The sequence below is a fragment of the Vicugna pacos genome, chromosome 4 (genome assembly GCF_048564905.1).
Source record: "Vicugna pacos chromosome 4, VicPac4, whole genome shotgun sequence".
Lineage (NCBI taxonomy): Eukaryota > Metazoa > Chordata > Mammalia > Artiodactyla > Camelidae > Vicugna > Vicugna pacos.
In genome coordinates, this window is record NC_132990.1 from 15,734,287 (window position 1) to 15,748,052 (window position 13,766).

At 38.0% G+C, this 13,766-nt stretch overlaps 1 protein-coding gene across 1 annotated transcript in view; it reads left to right on the plus strand.

Annotated features, from left to right (window-relative positions):
- Positions 1 to 11,018, plus strand: part of EQTN (equatorin) — a 72,620-nt gene extending 61,602 nt beyond the window's left edge. Inside the window, exons 4-9 of the mRNA XM_072959278.1 lie at positions 2,527 to 2,613; positions 4,573 to 4,632; positions 6,017 to 6,067; positions 7,310 to 7,366; positions 10,081 to 10,234; positions 10,690 to 11,018. Of these exons, the coding sequence (XP_072815379.1) occupies positions 2,527 to 2,613; positions 4,573 to 4,632; positions 6,017 to 6,067; positions 7,310 to 7,366; positions 10,081 to 10,234; positions 10,690 to 10,972 (692 nt within the window). The 3' untranslated portion in view covers positions 10,973 to 11,018. The remainder of the gene's footprint in view (positions 1 to 2,526; positions 2,614 to 4,572; positions 4,633 to 6,016; positions 6,068 to 7,309; positions 7,367 to 10,080; positions 10,235 to 10,689) is intronic.
- Positions 11,019 to 13,766: the final 2,748 nt, after the last annotated feature.

Consider the following 13,766-nt stretch of genomic DNA (forward strand, 5'->3'; position numbering starts at 1 on the left):
CATAACAAGATGACTTTGAGATGTTTGGAAGGTCCACTAAACTTCAGTTTATTCAGCATTCGTTGTATGGGCTTTCTTTCCATGTCTTTATAAGGTCCACTATTCTACATTGTGAAAGTTCATAAGAAACTCTTGTTAAAAATGAAAATTAAGATTAAATCTAACTATTCTGAAATCTTTATTAACATTAATCAAAGAAAAAATAGAAATACAATGAAGATATACATATATCTACATATATCTACATACATATACTCAAGTACTTTGAAAACTGTAATGCATAAGTTGTACTTATTTTTTTTTTTTTTTGGCGAATCACTATCCTATTTTGTAGTTGGAAAAAAAAAAAATCCCTGAGACTCAGAGAGGTCAATTGCCAGGTCTCATAGCTACAAAGAAGCAGTCAGGAGTGGTGTCTAATCTATCCACCACAGGCTGCCTCTACTGTGTGCAGAATGATGCAGTCATTTCCTTTTCAGAATGTATCTCTATTTTGAATTAACCAGAGGATAAATAAATCAAGAGCCTAATGATTTCTTTGATTAAAGGAAAAAAATATTTCTTACACAAACACACAAAACATAAATGGGACCATAGTAAAGAATTGTTTTATGACTTGCTTTTCTTTTTTAACAACTCTGAAGCTCTTTTCACACCTACCTCATTCTTTTTAATTGGCTGCATAGTATTCCATAAAATGATATTCCATAATATATCCACTATCTTATTAAGGAATTAGATTATGTACAGTTTTTTCCTTGTACATTCTTATATACAGTTGGGTGTATCTCTCTTTGGATAGATATCAAATACTGGAATTTCTGAATCAAGGGTAAATCTTTTAAAATATTGAAAGATACCACCAAATTGCCCTCCAAAATGTATTTACCAATTCACATCCCCCAAGAATGCTCCCCAGTATCACCCACAATGAATATTTTATAAATAATCATATTTTGTAAATAAATGAGAGCTTTTCATTACTTTTTAAATTTGCATTCTGAATACTTGTGAAGGTGACAATTTTTCTCTTCATTTATTGGACAGTTTTCTTTCTACTTCTGTGATTTACCTGTTCATATTTTTGGCCCATTTTTCTGTTAGGTTGTATTTACATTTATTTCTAGGGGCTCTTTTTATATTAGTATATTAATCTTTTCTTATGGTAGAAGTAACAAGTATTTTCTCCCAGGTTGTTGCTTATCTTTAAACCTGTTTAGGTATCCTAATCACAGAGAAAAATTTAAATTTTGTAAGTTCAATTCTTGATTAATTCCTTTGTAATTTCTTCATTTTGTATCTTGTTTAGCTAGGCCTTATCCAATCCAAGATATTATTTTCCAATTTTTTGAATAATTTCACATTTTTATTTTTCACTCTTAGATCTTAAATCCAATTATTTTTGCATATGGCATAAAATAGGCATAAAATTTATATTTTTCTTTTTTTTTCTAATTTTTTTTAAATGAAGGTACTGGAGATTGAACCCAGGGCCTCATACATGCTAAACATGTGCTCTACCACTGAGCTATTACCCTCCCCACTAAAACTTTACAATTTTCAAGGAGGATTGCCAATTGTCTAACATTAATTCTCTACCGATATGAAACTAACATTTAATATAATCTAAAATCCATTTGAAATTGGGTCAGTTGCTACCTTTTTTATCATTTCTTTGATCTGTCTTTCCCTGCAAAAATACCACAGTATTTTAATTTTTGTATTTTTATAACTCATAACATGAATATTGGGCTGTAATTTTTTTTATTTCTTCATGGATTTAGCTCAGAAATTCTTCAAAATTATGATACATTAATGGCACTGTGTGTGTGTGTGTGTGTGTTGGGAGGAATGAATACATACGTAGGTATTAAACACATATACATTCATGTGTATAAAATTATCTGTCATTTGATAAGATTTTGGAAAGAGGAGACATGTATATGTATGTTCAGTCTGGCATCTTGATCCAGTTTACCTTGGCTCTGGTTGGGTGGATATGTTCATTAGTTCTGAATTACACCAACCTCTGACAGCTCTTTAGAGCAGGATTCTTTCTGTGCCTATGTAAATGTGAGTGTATATGGGAGATCTTGATTGTTATTAAAAGTATATACTATTAAGCTGAACTATATTCCATAGTCTCAAGGTTCAAGGGCAAATAAATGCCCCTTACTTAGCTAAAATTTGACATTGTCAATACAAACAGTGGTAATATGACACGTTTACAAATTTACTTCGGCACCTACTATGCACTTACTTTTTTCTCAATAATTTCTTTAATTTCTTTTCAGAAAGAGTCATTTAGTGTAAGGATATTAGTTTGGCTTTTTGCCCCATGAAATTTATTTTTGACCCTTGCCCCACTCGTTGTTTTGTAGATGAAGAATGTCTCAAATATTTTATTACTCTGTTCTTGAAATTAGTGCATATGTTTTAAGAAAAAGAAAATCAGGTGAGGAAAAATATAAAGGAACAAGAAGCGATTTAGCTAGCTGCTGAAAAGCTTTGATCTTCTGTTTTCAGACGTGTTCACCACACAAAATTCAAATGGCACGCAGTCCGAGATATCCGTGAGAGCAACAACTGACCTGAAGTTTTCTCTGAAAAACTGTGAGTACTGAAAGGCACCATTGCAAATATGAAAAACCTTTAAAGGAAGATTTCAAAACAGCACTTGAGAGTATTGGGTAGGAAAAAGGTCTTAGTGGCGCTAATGTCGTCAGGGGGCCCTAGTTTCTAAAATAAGGAGACTCCATCACAGCCATGGCACTGATGGAATCAGAGTGCAAGGAGGGTCTTACATTTCCTAGCCTCATATTTTTGGTTTGTGTGGAAAAGAAAAATAAAATAACTAAATTTAGGACTCTAGAAAATGATTTTTCTTAAACCTACATTTTTGCTTCTTTCTGCTTTATACTTTCAGCTTCAAATGTTCTTATTTCCTCTTTGCATTTTCCAAGTGTAACTATTGATAGATGAAACTGTTGCCAGCATGTGACTTTGGAGGCCATTAAAAGTCTCTGAAGTACCTATACCACATTTTCACCCTGAAGTGTCAACACTTCGTATATATGAAAAAAATAGCATGAAACAGAAGACAAGGAAGAGAGGATGAAAGTAAATAGGCGAGAGAACATGTTTCCGGCTATGATGATATTCAATATTGGGAAAAGCCACACTCAGCAATGCCTGTTGATTAATAAAGCTACTTGACAGGAGTGGAATACTTTGAGCAATTCCAAACCTTAGGACATAAATGAGATAGGGACATTTCAAGGGCGTACATTAACCAGACAAATCACTCAGGGCCATTTTGCTTGTACACAGCAGACATCTTGAGTTGTTTAGGACAAGACACACAGAGCCAGCCCTTGAACAGATCATGCACCTCAGATTCTCTTAGGAAGTGGATTATTGACGACCGCAGGACCCATGGAAGAGACTCCAAAACCCTAACTTCTCTTCCCACAATTCAGGTCCCCAGAGGATTGTCAAAGTCGGATTGGGATAAAATTTTTGCCATTTTAACTGGGGCTGTAACAGAGGGAGACATGTTGGCCTGGTGGGGACATTCTAGAGGATCAAGCCCCCCAAGGAAATGGAAATCTCCAGAATAGTTTTGATTAACAATTCTTTTATCCCCTAAAACTGTGAAGGCAAGGTAATAGTGAGGCAGTCTAGACATTTTTCTCCAAAATCCAGTATGAGGGTTGCATAGCAAAGTTTAAGGATTACTCACCATTTGTTCCAGTCCTGCCTGAATCAGCATCGGTTCTGGTAATGGATTCTTTTTCCATCCTTTCTTGCCTACAAAGTCCCCGTAATAGTGCTGTTTGTAGGCTCGGTAGAAATCTTCCTGTAGCGGGATTGCCTGTACTTCATATAGAACTTTACTGACTCCTGGATTAAGCAAAGTTAACTGAAATAGCCAACCTCATGCAGAGGAAAATGGTCCTCCAATCACCATTGTTCCAAAATACACTCTTACTGACATACCTCCAGATGGACACATGGCAGACTGAGATATATACCAAATCAGGCCCAAAAATCCTTGATTTGTACCCCCAAATCTTTATGTCCAAAATTCTGTTTTGAGTAGTTAACATGCATGTCCTTCCAGTTTACAAGGACAGGGGTGTTACCTCCCTCTTTCATGTCATTACGCTGACAAGCAATCACGTTGTCCTGGGTTGATGGTATCACTTCGAGGCCGATGCCAGGAACCATGTGAAACCAGTGTACCTCATCCAATAGATCTCTCTTATGTCCAGAAGAAGCCTGTGGCTCCAGGCTCCAGGTTTCCCTCTCTCTTTTGTGAATGATAAGCATATTAAGCCCACCTCGGGCAACCCATTATCACACAAGCTTTCTTCTTCAATGCCTTCTTCTTTCCCCTCCATTAGGGCATCTCTGGAAGATGTCAACCTTTTTCTCTTTGTTTTTGTTTTTTTGTTTATTTTTCCTCTCTGCCTTCCTTTGTTCTATGTTTTTTTAGCTTAAAAATATGCCTAGTCACAGAAGTTGCGTCAATATTTTGATATGCTGATAATCCATTATCCCTTTTCCTAGATAAACTCGTCAATGAAACAACTACGTTGCCACCTCCTGAACGTGCCGAAAATGAAGAAAGTAAAGAGCATATTGAAAAAAATATAACACAGTATTAAAGTTACAACCCTGTAGTCAGACCTGGAGCATATCATTATATGACTTAAAAATTTTCAGTTCCACTACTCTGAGTACTTCATAAAGTAATCGTATGCTTAAAGAATTTATACTACTACAATTTAGTTACCCTAAAACCTTTTAAGTGGTGAAAATCTAAGAGTCAATTTTCAGACTTACCTGAGAAGGGTTAGGAAGTGAGCTCTTTTAAAATGCAACTTTATTTTAGTAAAATGTATTACATTTATATTTATATTAAATAAATATGTATATGTGTAAATATACATTTATATAAATATATTTAATACATTTTAATATAATTTTAAAATAATAACATAACAGTTACGTGCTTGAGAAATAAACTTGACTCTGCTGAGAGCTGATTATTAGTGTTTCCTCAAATTACTAGTGGGGGAGAGTTCAGAGTGAGAGTTTGCAAAATCGAAATCTTTTATTTTCCTGACAAGAATATTGTTCCTTATAAAATATCTGTGAAAAAATAAAAACCCAGGATGGCTTTCCTCTAAGATCTTGAATGATGAGCAGTCTAATTGAAGATAATGGACCTGTCATTGTAAGATACCCTGTGTTCTCCAGTTCATGCAACCCAAGTATGTTTCTAATGTTTACTTAGAAGTAGTTTGCATCTTTGTCACTACTTTAAAACACCTGATTCACTTGTTTTATATAATTAAAAATAGACATCTGATCATCCTGGTATACTCCTTCTTAAATATCTTTAGTAATTTACTACTAGGTCTGGGGTCATGTTCTAAATTCCTAACCAGACATTCAAGTCTGAAATAACGTGACCATGGAGGAACTTGCCAGTCTCATCTCTGGTCACATTCCCTGCCCACATTCTTCATTCCAGACTACCTGAAGCTCTCAGAGCTTACGGAACCTGCTCAGGACTCCTGAGTTTGTTCACAATGGAATGACCTCTCTGTCACTTAGTTTTCCTGGCAAACAGTTTCTAGTCCTCTGAGCCTAGCCTACACTGGAGCTTCAGCTCCCTCTCCGTGTTTCTGATTTTTGCAAGTTGAATTAGATCCCTTTGTGCATAACACCTGTGTGTTGCTTTTAAACCCTCATTACCCTGCAGCGTAATTAATAGTCAATCTTGTCTGCCTCCAAAACTGAGATTGTGTTCCTTGAGCATACAGCCTGTATCTCATTCATTTCTATAGCTTCATTGCCAACCACAGGGTCTGGTACATCGTAGGAGCTCAAGATATAACTGTTGAATGACTAAATTAACAAATGAATGAATGAATGTTCTATCAAAATTTTACTAAAGCCAAATTACCTTATTTTGTTATCGTGTTCTATTTTGTTTTTTAAACAGAACCAACCCAGGGTCCAAATGAGCCTGCATTTTGGACAATGTTAGCTAAAGGTAAACTCATAGTAGTTAGGTAGTTGGGAAAATGTTTTGATTTTCTGAAGTCTTCTGTAAGAAAGACAAGATCAGTGTAGATAGCTCTGATACTAAGAATTAGTAAATCAACCTTTTGCTGCCATCATCACATGTAATAACGAATGCAAAACAAACCCAGAAAGTTGATCGAGTGTCACACATTTTCTGATTCTCCCCCCCAAAAGTTATATCCTCCTGCAAATGTTACAGTCTAGTCATTTAATTTATTTATGATTAAAATTTTTAAATAAGGCTCCCACCCAGTATAATCCCTCTTTGTATTTGGAGCAGTATGATCAGAATCACATGGAGATACATGAATGAATGCAAAGTATACATCAAAATATATGCATGCATTAAAGTAATATATATATCATAAATTTACAAGCATGCATGTATAAATGTAATGTGCATATTATCTGTAGAAGCATATATGTATAAATGTATTTCATTTATCACACACACACATATGCATGCATTATAAATGTGAAATATATACCATATTCAATGGATCCTCATTTGTCGATTCTGTATTTGTGAATTTACCTGCATCTAAAATTTATTTGGAACCCTTCAAATCAATACTTGCAGAACATTTGTGGTCATTTGTGCATGTGCACAGAGTACCAAAAAAATTTTCACTGCTTGATGCTCTTGTTCCCAGCTGAGATAGAACAAAGGCCTTCTTTTTTCCACTCTCATGCTGTAAATAAGTGTCTTTTTTGTGGTCTATTTAGTGCTAGGTGTTTTGCATTATTGTGCTTTCTGTTGGTGATTTTGCTATTTTAAATGGCCCCCAAGTATAGTATTACAATGCTTTACTGTTCCTACACACAAGAAGGCTGTGATGGGAGGAAAATATGTGTATTATATAAGCTTCACATAGGTGTGAGTTGTAATGCTCACACCGAGAGCTCAATGTTAATGAATCAACAATATATAATAAATAAAGTGTCTCCAAACAGAAACAGATATAAATCAAGGTTATATACTGATTGGTTGATGAGAATGTGACCAGCAGCTCACAGGAACCTATGTATTTCCCTCAGGGATGCTGATGGTTCAGTATTCACTAATTCAGTGCTCACATGACTTTGCAGAACACCACTATCATGAACAATGAGAATAAACGACATATAGTATACACACACGTAAACACACACACAATAATTTTAGTAAGTGAATTTTGTTTACCATAACATCAATTTATTGTTTTAACAGCTATAAATGCAACCACCTTCGAGGACAACCGAGATGCATTTTTGCACCCAATTCCAAGTAAGAACAAAATACTTCAATTAAATGGATACATAAATATGTGGACACATTTTAGTATCTGCATGGTGATGCTGTTTCCCCAGTAAGGCATGATATGTGTGAGAGGGTAGCCTGGTGGCTGGCTTCACACCAGAGAGCACGTTTGCTGTTTTAGGAAAGTTATGGTTCCTGACAAGTGTTCGTCAGTGACCGTATCGCAGATGACTGTTTCCATCCTCCTGTTTTGTAACTTCTGTTCCTGAAACAGTAAACCAAGTGGAGGAGTAGGCAAGTGAACAATATATAGAATGCAGTTTTTTTTTTAAATTGGTAGGCTTGTTTTTAGAGCAGCTTTAGGCTTACAGAAAAACTGAGTAGAAATTACAGAGAATTCTCATATATTCCCTCTGCTCAGTTTCCTGTATTATTAATGTCTTCCACTGGTACGGTGTGATTTTTTTTTAACAATTTGTGAGCCCGTATTGATACATTATTATTAACTAAACCTCATCATTTATGTTCGGGCCCACACTTTGTGCTGTACTAGTCTATGGGTTTTGACAAATGCATACTGTCTTGTGTCTATCATTACAGTCATTCAGAGTAGCTTCGCTGCCCTAAAATTCCTGTGTTCTCCTTCCCCTTTCCTTCCTTCCCCAGCCCTTGGCAACGACTGATCTTATCACTGTACTGTTTTGCCTTTTCCAGAATGTGATATAGTTGGAAACATACCGTATGTAGCCTTGTCAGACTGGCTTCTTTTGCTTAGCAATACGCGTTTCAGTTCCTCCACTTCTTTTTGGCTTGATAGGTCACTTCTTTTCATCACTGGATAATATCCCATTGTATGGATGTACCAGTGTGTTTATCTATTCCCCTATTGAAAGACATCTCAATTGTTTCCGAATTGTGGGAATAATGAATAAAGCTGCTATAAACACTCACGTGTAGGTTTTTGTGTGGACGTAAGTTTTCAGTGCATTTGGGTAAACACCAAGGATCGTGATTGCTGAATCATATGGTAAGAATATCTTTAGATTTGTAAGGAAATACCAAAACGTCTTCCACAGTGACTACCATTCTGCATTCCCACCAGGAATGAATGAGGGAATTCCTGCTGCTGAATATAGTTTTCATTATGGATTGATTTGACAAGGCAATATATTAATTTTCCCCGAACATCCATCCTACAAAAATACATTGAGAAAGAAACAGCATCTGGTAATACATCGAAGGCCTGTCACCTGTCACCTCAGTTCTGTTCTGTATTATTTGACAATTATAGCCACTTGCCTTCCAGTGCTTCAGTAAAATGGAGTCAGTCTTCTTTATTTAGAAAAGTGATATACAGGAATGATAAATGCTTTAGAAATATTTTGTCTTTTCAGGTAATTAGCCTGAGCATGACTGATTTTCTAATATGTTTTGAGCACATACTGCTCATCTTTATGTCAGCTCTCACAGCGACTCTATGAAAGTTTGTAGTATCTCCATTTTACAGATGAGGAAACTGAGGCCGGGAGGAAAAAAACCTGTCTCAACTTGTAATTAGCTTTTCTATAATTTCTACTGGTTAGGGATTTCAAATCCTTCTCTAGTTTTGATCATCATTTCGATAAAATGTACTACAAGCACACCTTTTTACAAAAACCCTTTTAAGGAGTAGCCAGGCAATTTGGGAGCACAGCCCATTTTAACATAATTTGATTATTCCCCAAATAATGTGCCTCAAAGTCAAGATATCGGTCATTGACTCCTGCACACATTTCATTCCACTTGGTTTAGGATCACACATTGACAATTACAGTTTTTTTTTTTTTTAAATGTCAGAGAAGATAGACATGGGAACTTGTCTTTGTTTATTACCAGGACATCATTTCCTCGAAAATAATGAAAACTCTTGGAACTTTTGGGTAGGAAGAGGGCAGAAAGGGGAGAAATATCAACATGGTCATTTAAAGTCACTATTAAATAAAAGTATTAAGCCAGATAGATTAGGATTAGATTCAGGAAGATGTAAAATTTGGCAGTAAAGATATATTTTCATTAACAGATTTAGTAAAAAGACTTTTGACATCTGTGGATCCAGACATGATTTTTATTATATAACTTATTTCAGAAAGTTAACTAAGTTTCCACTTCTTTAATATCAAGTACACTAGTTTGAGCACAGTAATAAAATGGCCAATTCAGTTCTTAAGCCTCCTGGAGAAAGCAGGTAATATATCATCCTTTTAGTGTAAAAGAGAGATCAATGCATGTGTCAACAGCAGAGCTGCATCTGTCTCTCCCAAAGGACTAACCCGTTATATGTGAATTCATGACAATTTTAATAGTAACCTCTTCAGAGTCTTGAACTCGTTTTTATTATTCAGGGAGAAAGTCTGGTACATATACATGTTAACATCTGGTCACCTGGGTGGGATCCCAGACTTTGCCACTTCCTAGCTATGCACCATGGGCAAATCCATAAACTTCTGTGATCCTGGATAACAGAGGGAAGGACAGCTCCTCCAAGGCTGCTGTGAAGGTGAAAAGTACAAAAATTGAGTATGTGGCCATAGGGAGTGGCCCAGAGCCTTCTCCCCTACGTGGCAGGAGGGTTTGGGGGGGTGGGCAGTGAAGACTCCAAATGCTAAAGGCTTTGCTTCAGTTGCTCCAAGATCCTTATTTCTCCAGGAAAACATGCTGAACACAGTTCCTCTTTTCCATTGCGTTTTCTTTCTTCCTCTCAGGCTCTGATGTGACCGCTGCCAATGAAGACAACCTGGCCAAACTACAGGACATCAAGTTAAAATTAATGCTGGGCATCTCATTGATGACCCTGTTCCTTTTTGTCATCCTCTTGGCAATCTGTAGTGCCATGCTGTACAAAATGAAGACACTGCAGTAAGTCTACAGACCTCTGGAGTCTTTATAACATCCAGGACTTGAAACCCCGCCTCTCCTCTCTAGTAGATTGCTAGGGGAATGTGACTCCCAAATTTATCTATAAGGTATCTGTTTGGCTGCATTTTCCCTATTTGAAAAGGAGCATGGGGCTGTCTCGCAGGGAATATATTACTTGAACTTTTTCCCAACAATTTAAATAGTCGTCTAAAAATAAAACAACCTTAGTCAATTGGAAAGTATATATAGCCTAGATCTGTGGTCCTTTTTAAAGCCTTGAAACAAAAGGGCTATGAACTCTGTTTTAAATAGCACATGTGTGTAGGGTCTAACATTTTTCGTTCATTTATATAGTAAACAATACGTTGGATAGAATTCATATATAGCTTTGAGATGCTTTTCTAAGTTGAGCTGCAATTGTACACACAATTCTTGATGTGTGTTTTCTTTTTCAGATATAAAAAATCATGTGAGAGTGGTGAATACTCCGTTAACCCGGAGCTGGCAACTCTGTCTTACTTTCATCCCTCAGAAGGCATATCAGACACATCTTTTTCTAAAAGTGCAGAAAGCAGCACTTTTTGGGGCACCACTTCTTCAGAATTAAGGAAATCAGACTCAAGGTCAAAATCTAGGACCACAGACATGATTTCCACGGGCTCAGATGATACAGGAATGAATGAGGACTCAGATGTAATTCAGAGTGAGGAACCGAGCGAGGAACCCACTGATGAATAGACAACTTGACTTTTTTTTTGTGATTAAAAAAAAATTACCTTTGTGATGTGAGTGTTATGATTTGGAAACTCTGCTGAGACCTTCACATTTTCTGGTGGCTTAAAAGGAGAATATATTCAATAAAATTCCCTCAGCTATAAATATTATTTCATGGAAAAAATACAGGGAAATAATTTAAAGAATGGAAAAACTGTGCACCAGGTGAAAATGATCCTGGAAAGTGACTTATGGAAAGTATTCACTCTAGTCTGGTTCATTTTAAGATGAGAATTTAGATGTTTACCTTACCTGGGGCATTTTTAGGACTTTCAGGGTAATTACCACTAACAACACCTCTCCCCACCATCAAAGCAAAAAGAACACACCTGTTCATGTTCTACTGGCGAAACAGTTGTGCCGTATCAAGGGAAGAAACTGGTACCAGAGACTCCTAGCATTTCTGAATTGTTTCAGAGTCATCAGGGCTGCTCTCAGAGGACAAACAATAAGAAATATACATAAAAAAATTCCCCATTTCTAAAGTATCCATAACCATTTGAGATAACATGGTGTTCCAGAAGAAGAGAAAGGAAGAAAGGATCCCAAGATGTAATTTCCTAGAGTGGGATTCACGGACCCTGAGTCTTTCAGAGCTGAAGGACCCTTCCTTCTCTCCTCCCCCAAGCACCCAGGCTCAGCATGCTCTACTGGAAGAAAAGCAAAGCATCTCAAAGACTGATTCAAGTTACTTAGTGATTTATGAGGCTATCTATCCTAGGAGTATTTTAGTTTACAAAGAAGACCAATGGAATAGGGATACTGTTTCCCTTTTAGGAATCAGTTTCAACTGGAAGGATTTTAGGGACATGCATCAGGTCCTTTGTAGATTTTGTGGAGAGGAAGAACTTAGGGCAGGTTTCGTTGTCCTCTGAAATTCTCACCTACTTTCTGCTAGGCATTTGGGCACATTGTTATCACGTTGAATTCTACTATCCTATGAAAGGTAAGTTTATTTCACAGTTCAAGAAATGAAAACTTGATTAAGTCAGATGCCATGCTTAAGATCGCCTGCTACAGAGGGGCAAAGCTAAGATGTGCTTCAAAACTGAGGTTCTCTCCAAAATCCATGAAGGTTCAAGTCGTAACTTTCTCATTCTGCGGTACTTTACCACTGGAGACAAGTTACAGGATTCAAAAGTAACTCTTAACACCTTTTTCCAGTCAAGAAACTTCGTAGTCCCTCTCAAGAGTGGGTGGAGGAAAAAAGTAGGAACAGTTGGTAGCCAACTCCTCCCCAAGCCCACCTGACAAAAGCTGAGAGACGTTGCGGAGGCGCAAAGTAGACATCCAGAAGGCAAGCGGTTCCTCAACCCCAGGGTTCTTTCCGCTCTTGAGAAACTGTTTTCCCTGCCTGTAGCATGGGTCTCTGTGAACCTTCTTCCCCATGGAGGACAGACATAAGTTTTACACTCACCAGCCACGGCCCTACCATCCATTCTCAGCGTCATTCCCTCATTCTCTGCCCCGATGCCAGCCCCAGCCTCCCCATTGGTTGGAAAGCTACAAAGCGCCGCCCTTGAGTAGCGACGGACTATATAAGGCAGTACTCGGGCTCCCGGGAGGTGCGGTAGCCCGGCTGGGCGTTCCCCTTGGCCCGGTCCTGCTGATGTTTGTGCACAGTTTGGGAGTCAGAGGGGGTGGCCTTGAGCAAGAGCCCATGCTCCCTTCCGCGGGTTACTTTTGCCATTTTGCACTCCCTTTTGACAGCCCCGGGGGTCAGTGTCCGCGTTTGTACTGCCAGTTCAGGCACCGGGAAATGCGGTGGGAACTGAGTGAGGCAGGTGGTCGCAGCCGCTTGGAGGTGCCCCAGGTGCAGAGGAGCCATGTTGAATCCATGGGTGAGAAAGGGGAAACATGTCAGGCGGGCTTGGGGAGGGGTTGGCTACCAAGTTCCTTCTTTTTTCCTCCACCCACCGTTTAGAGGGATCACGAAGTTTCTTGATTAGAAAAAGGTGTAAGAGTTACTTTTGAATCCTGTAACTTGTCTTCAGTAGTAAAGTACTGAAGAGTGAGAAAGTCAATCAATATAGCGTTACTATGGCTAAAATGGTCAAAAGACATGACGTTAACTGTGTTTTCAAAAATTGGTTTCTCATCCCCAGTTGGCATAACTTGCAGGTGCTGTTGTAAATACCATTGTAAACTGCAGTCAAGGTATTGAAGAATTGCATGTAGTCCTTACTGATGTTCACTTTCTTCTCACCTTAATCTAGTCTAAAAGTGAGGAGACAGTCATACAGCTAAGGCTGGTGTGTATGTGTGTTGGGAGGGGGAGTGTCTCGTCATTTGTTCCCTGCTGACCCTCCATGCCATCGCTCAGCCTGGATTTCCTAAACAGGTTGTCTGGACGGCTGATCTATTTCCTCTGAAAGAACATAATAAAACCAGTTCCTTTTTAACCAGTCTCTCCCCGGTTCCAAAACACCCTTTCGTTTCCTTTCTCAGATGCCCATAATCTGCCTCTTACCCAGCCCTCAAAAAGGGCTATTTTACCTTAGCTACGTACGGGCAATTCCTATAGAGTGGCTGCTTTGGGCAAGAGAAAAGCACTTGCCTTCGAACAAGAAACCAAGTTGTTAGAGTCCCCGGTAGTAAATCTTCCCAGAATCGCACACCCAGGATCAGGAACCTTAAGTGCTAGTCCTTAGTCCCTTGTACTTCGTCCCTCCCGTGTATGGTTTGAGATAATACCAAACAGTGAGGGTGCTATGGTGGTACAGTTTGGGGGCGTTTTTGGAGAGACTTTCGAGTGGTC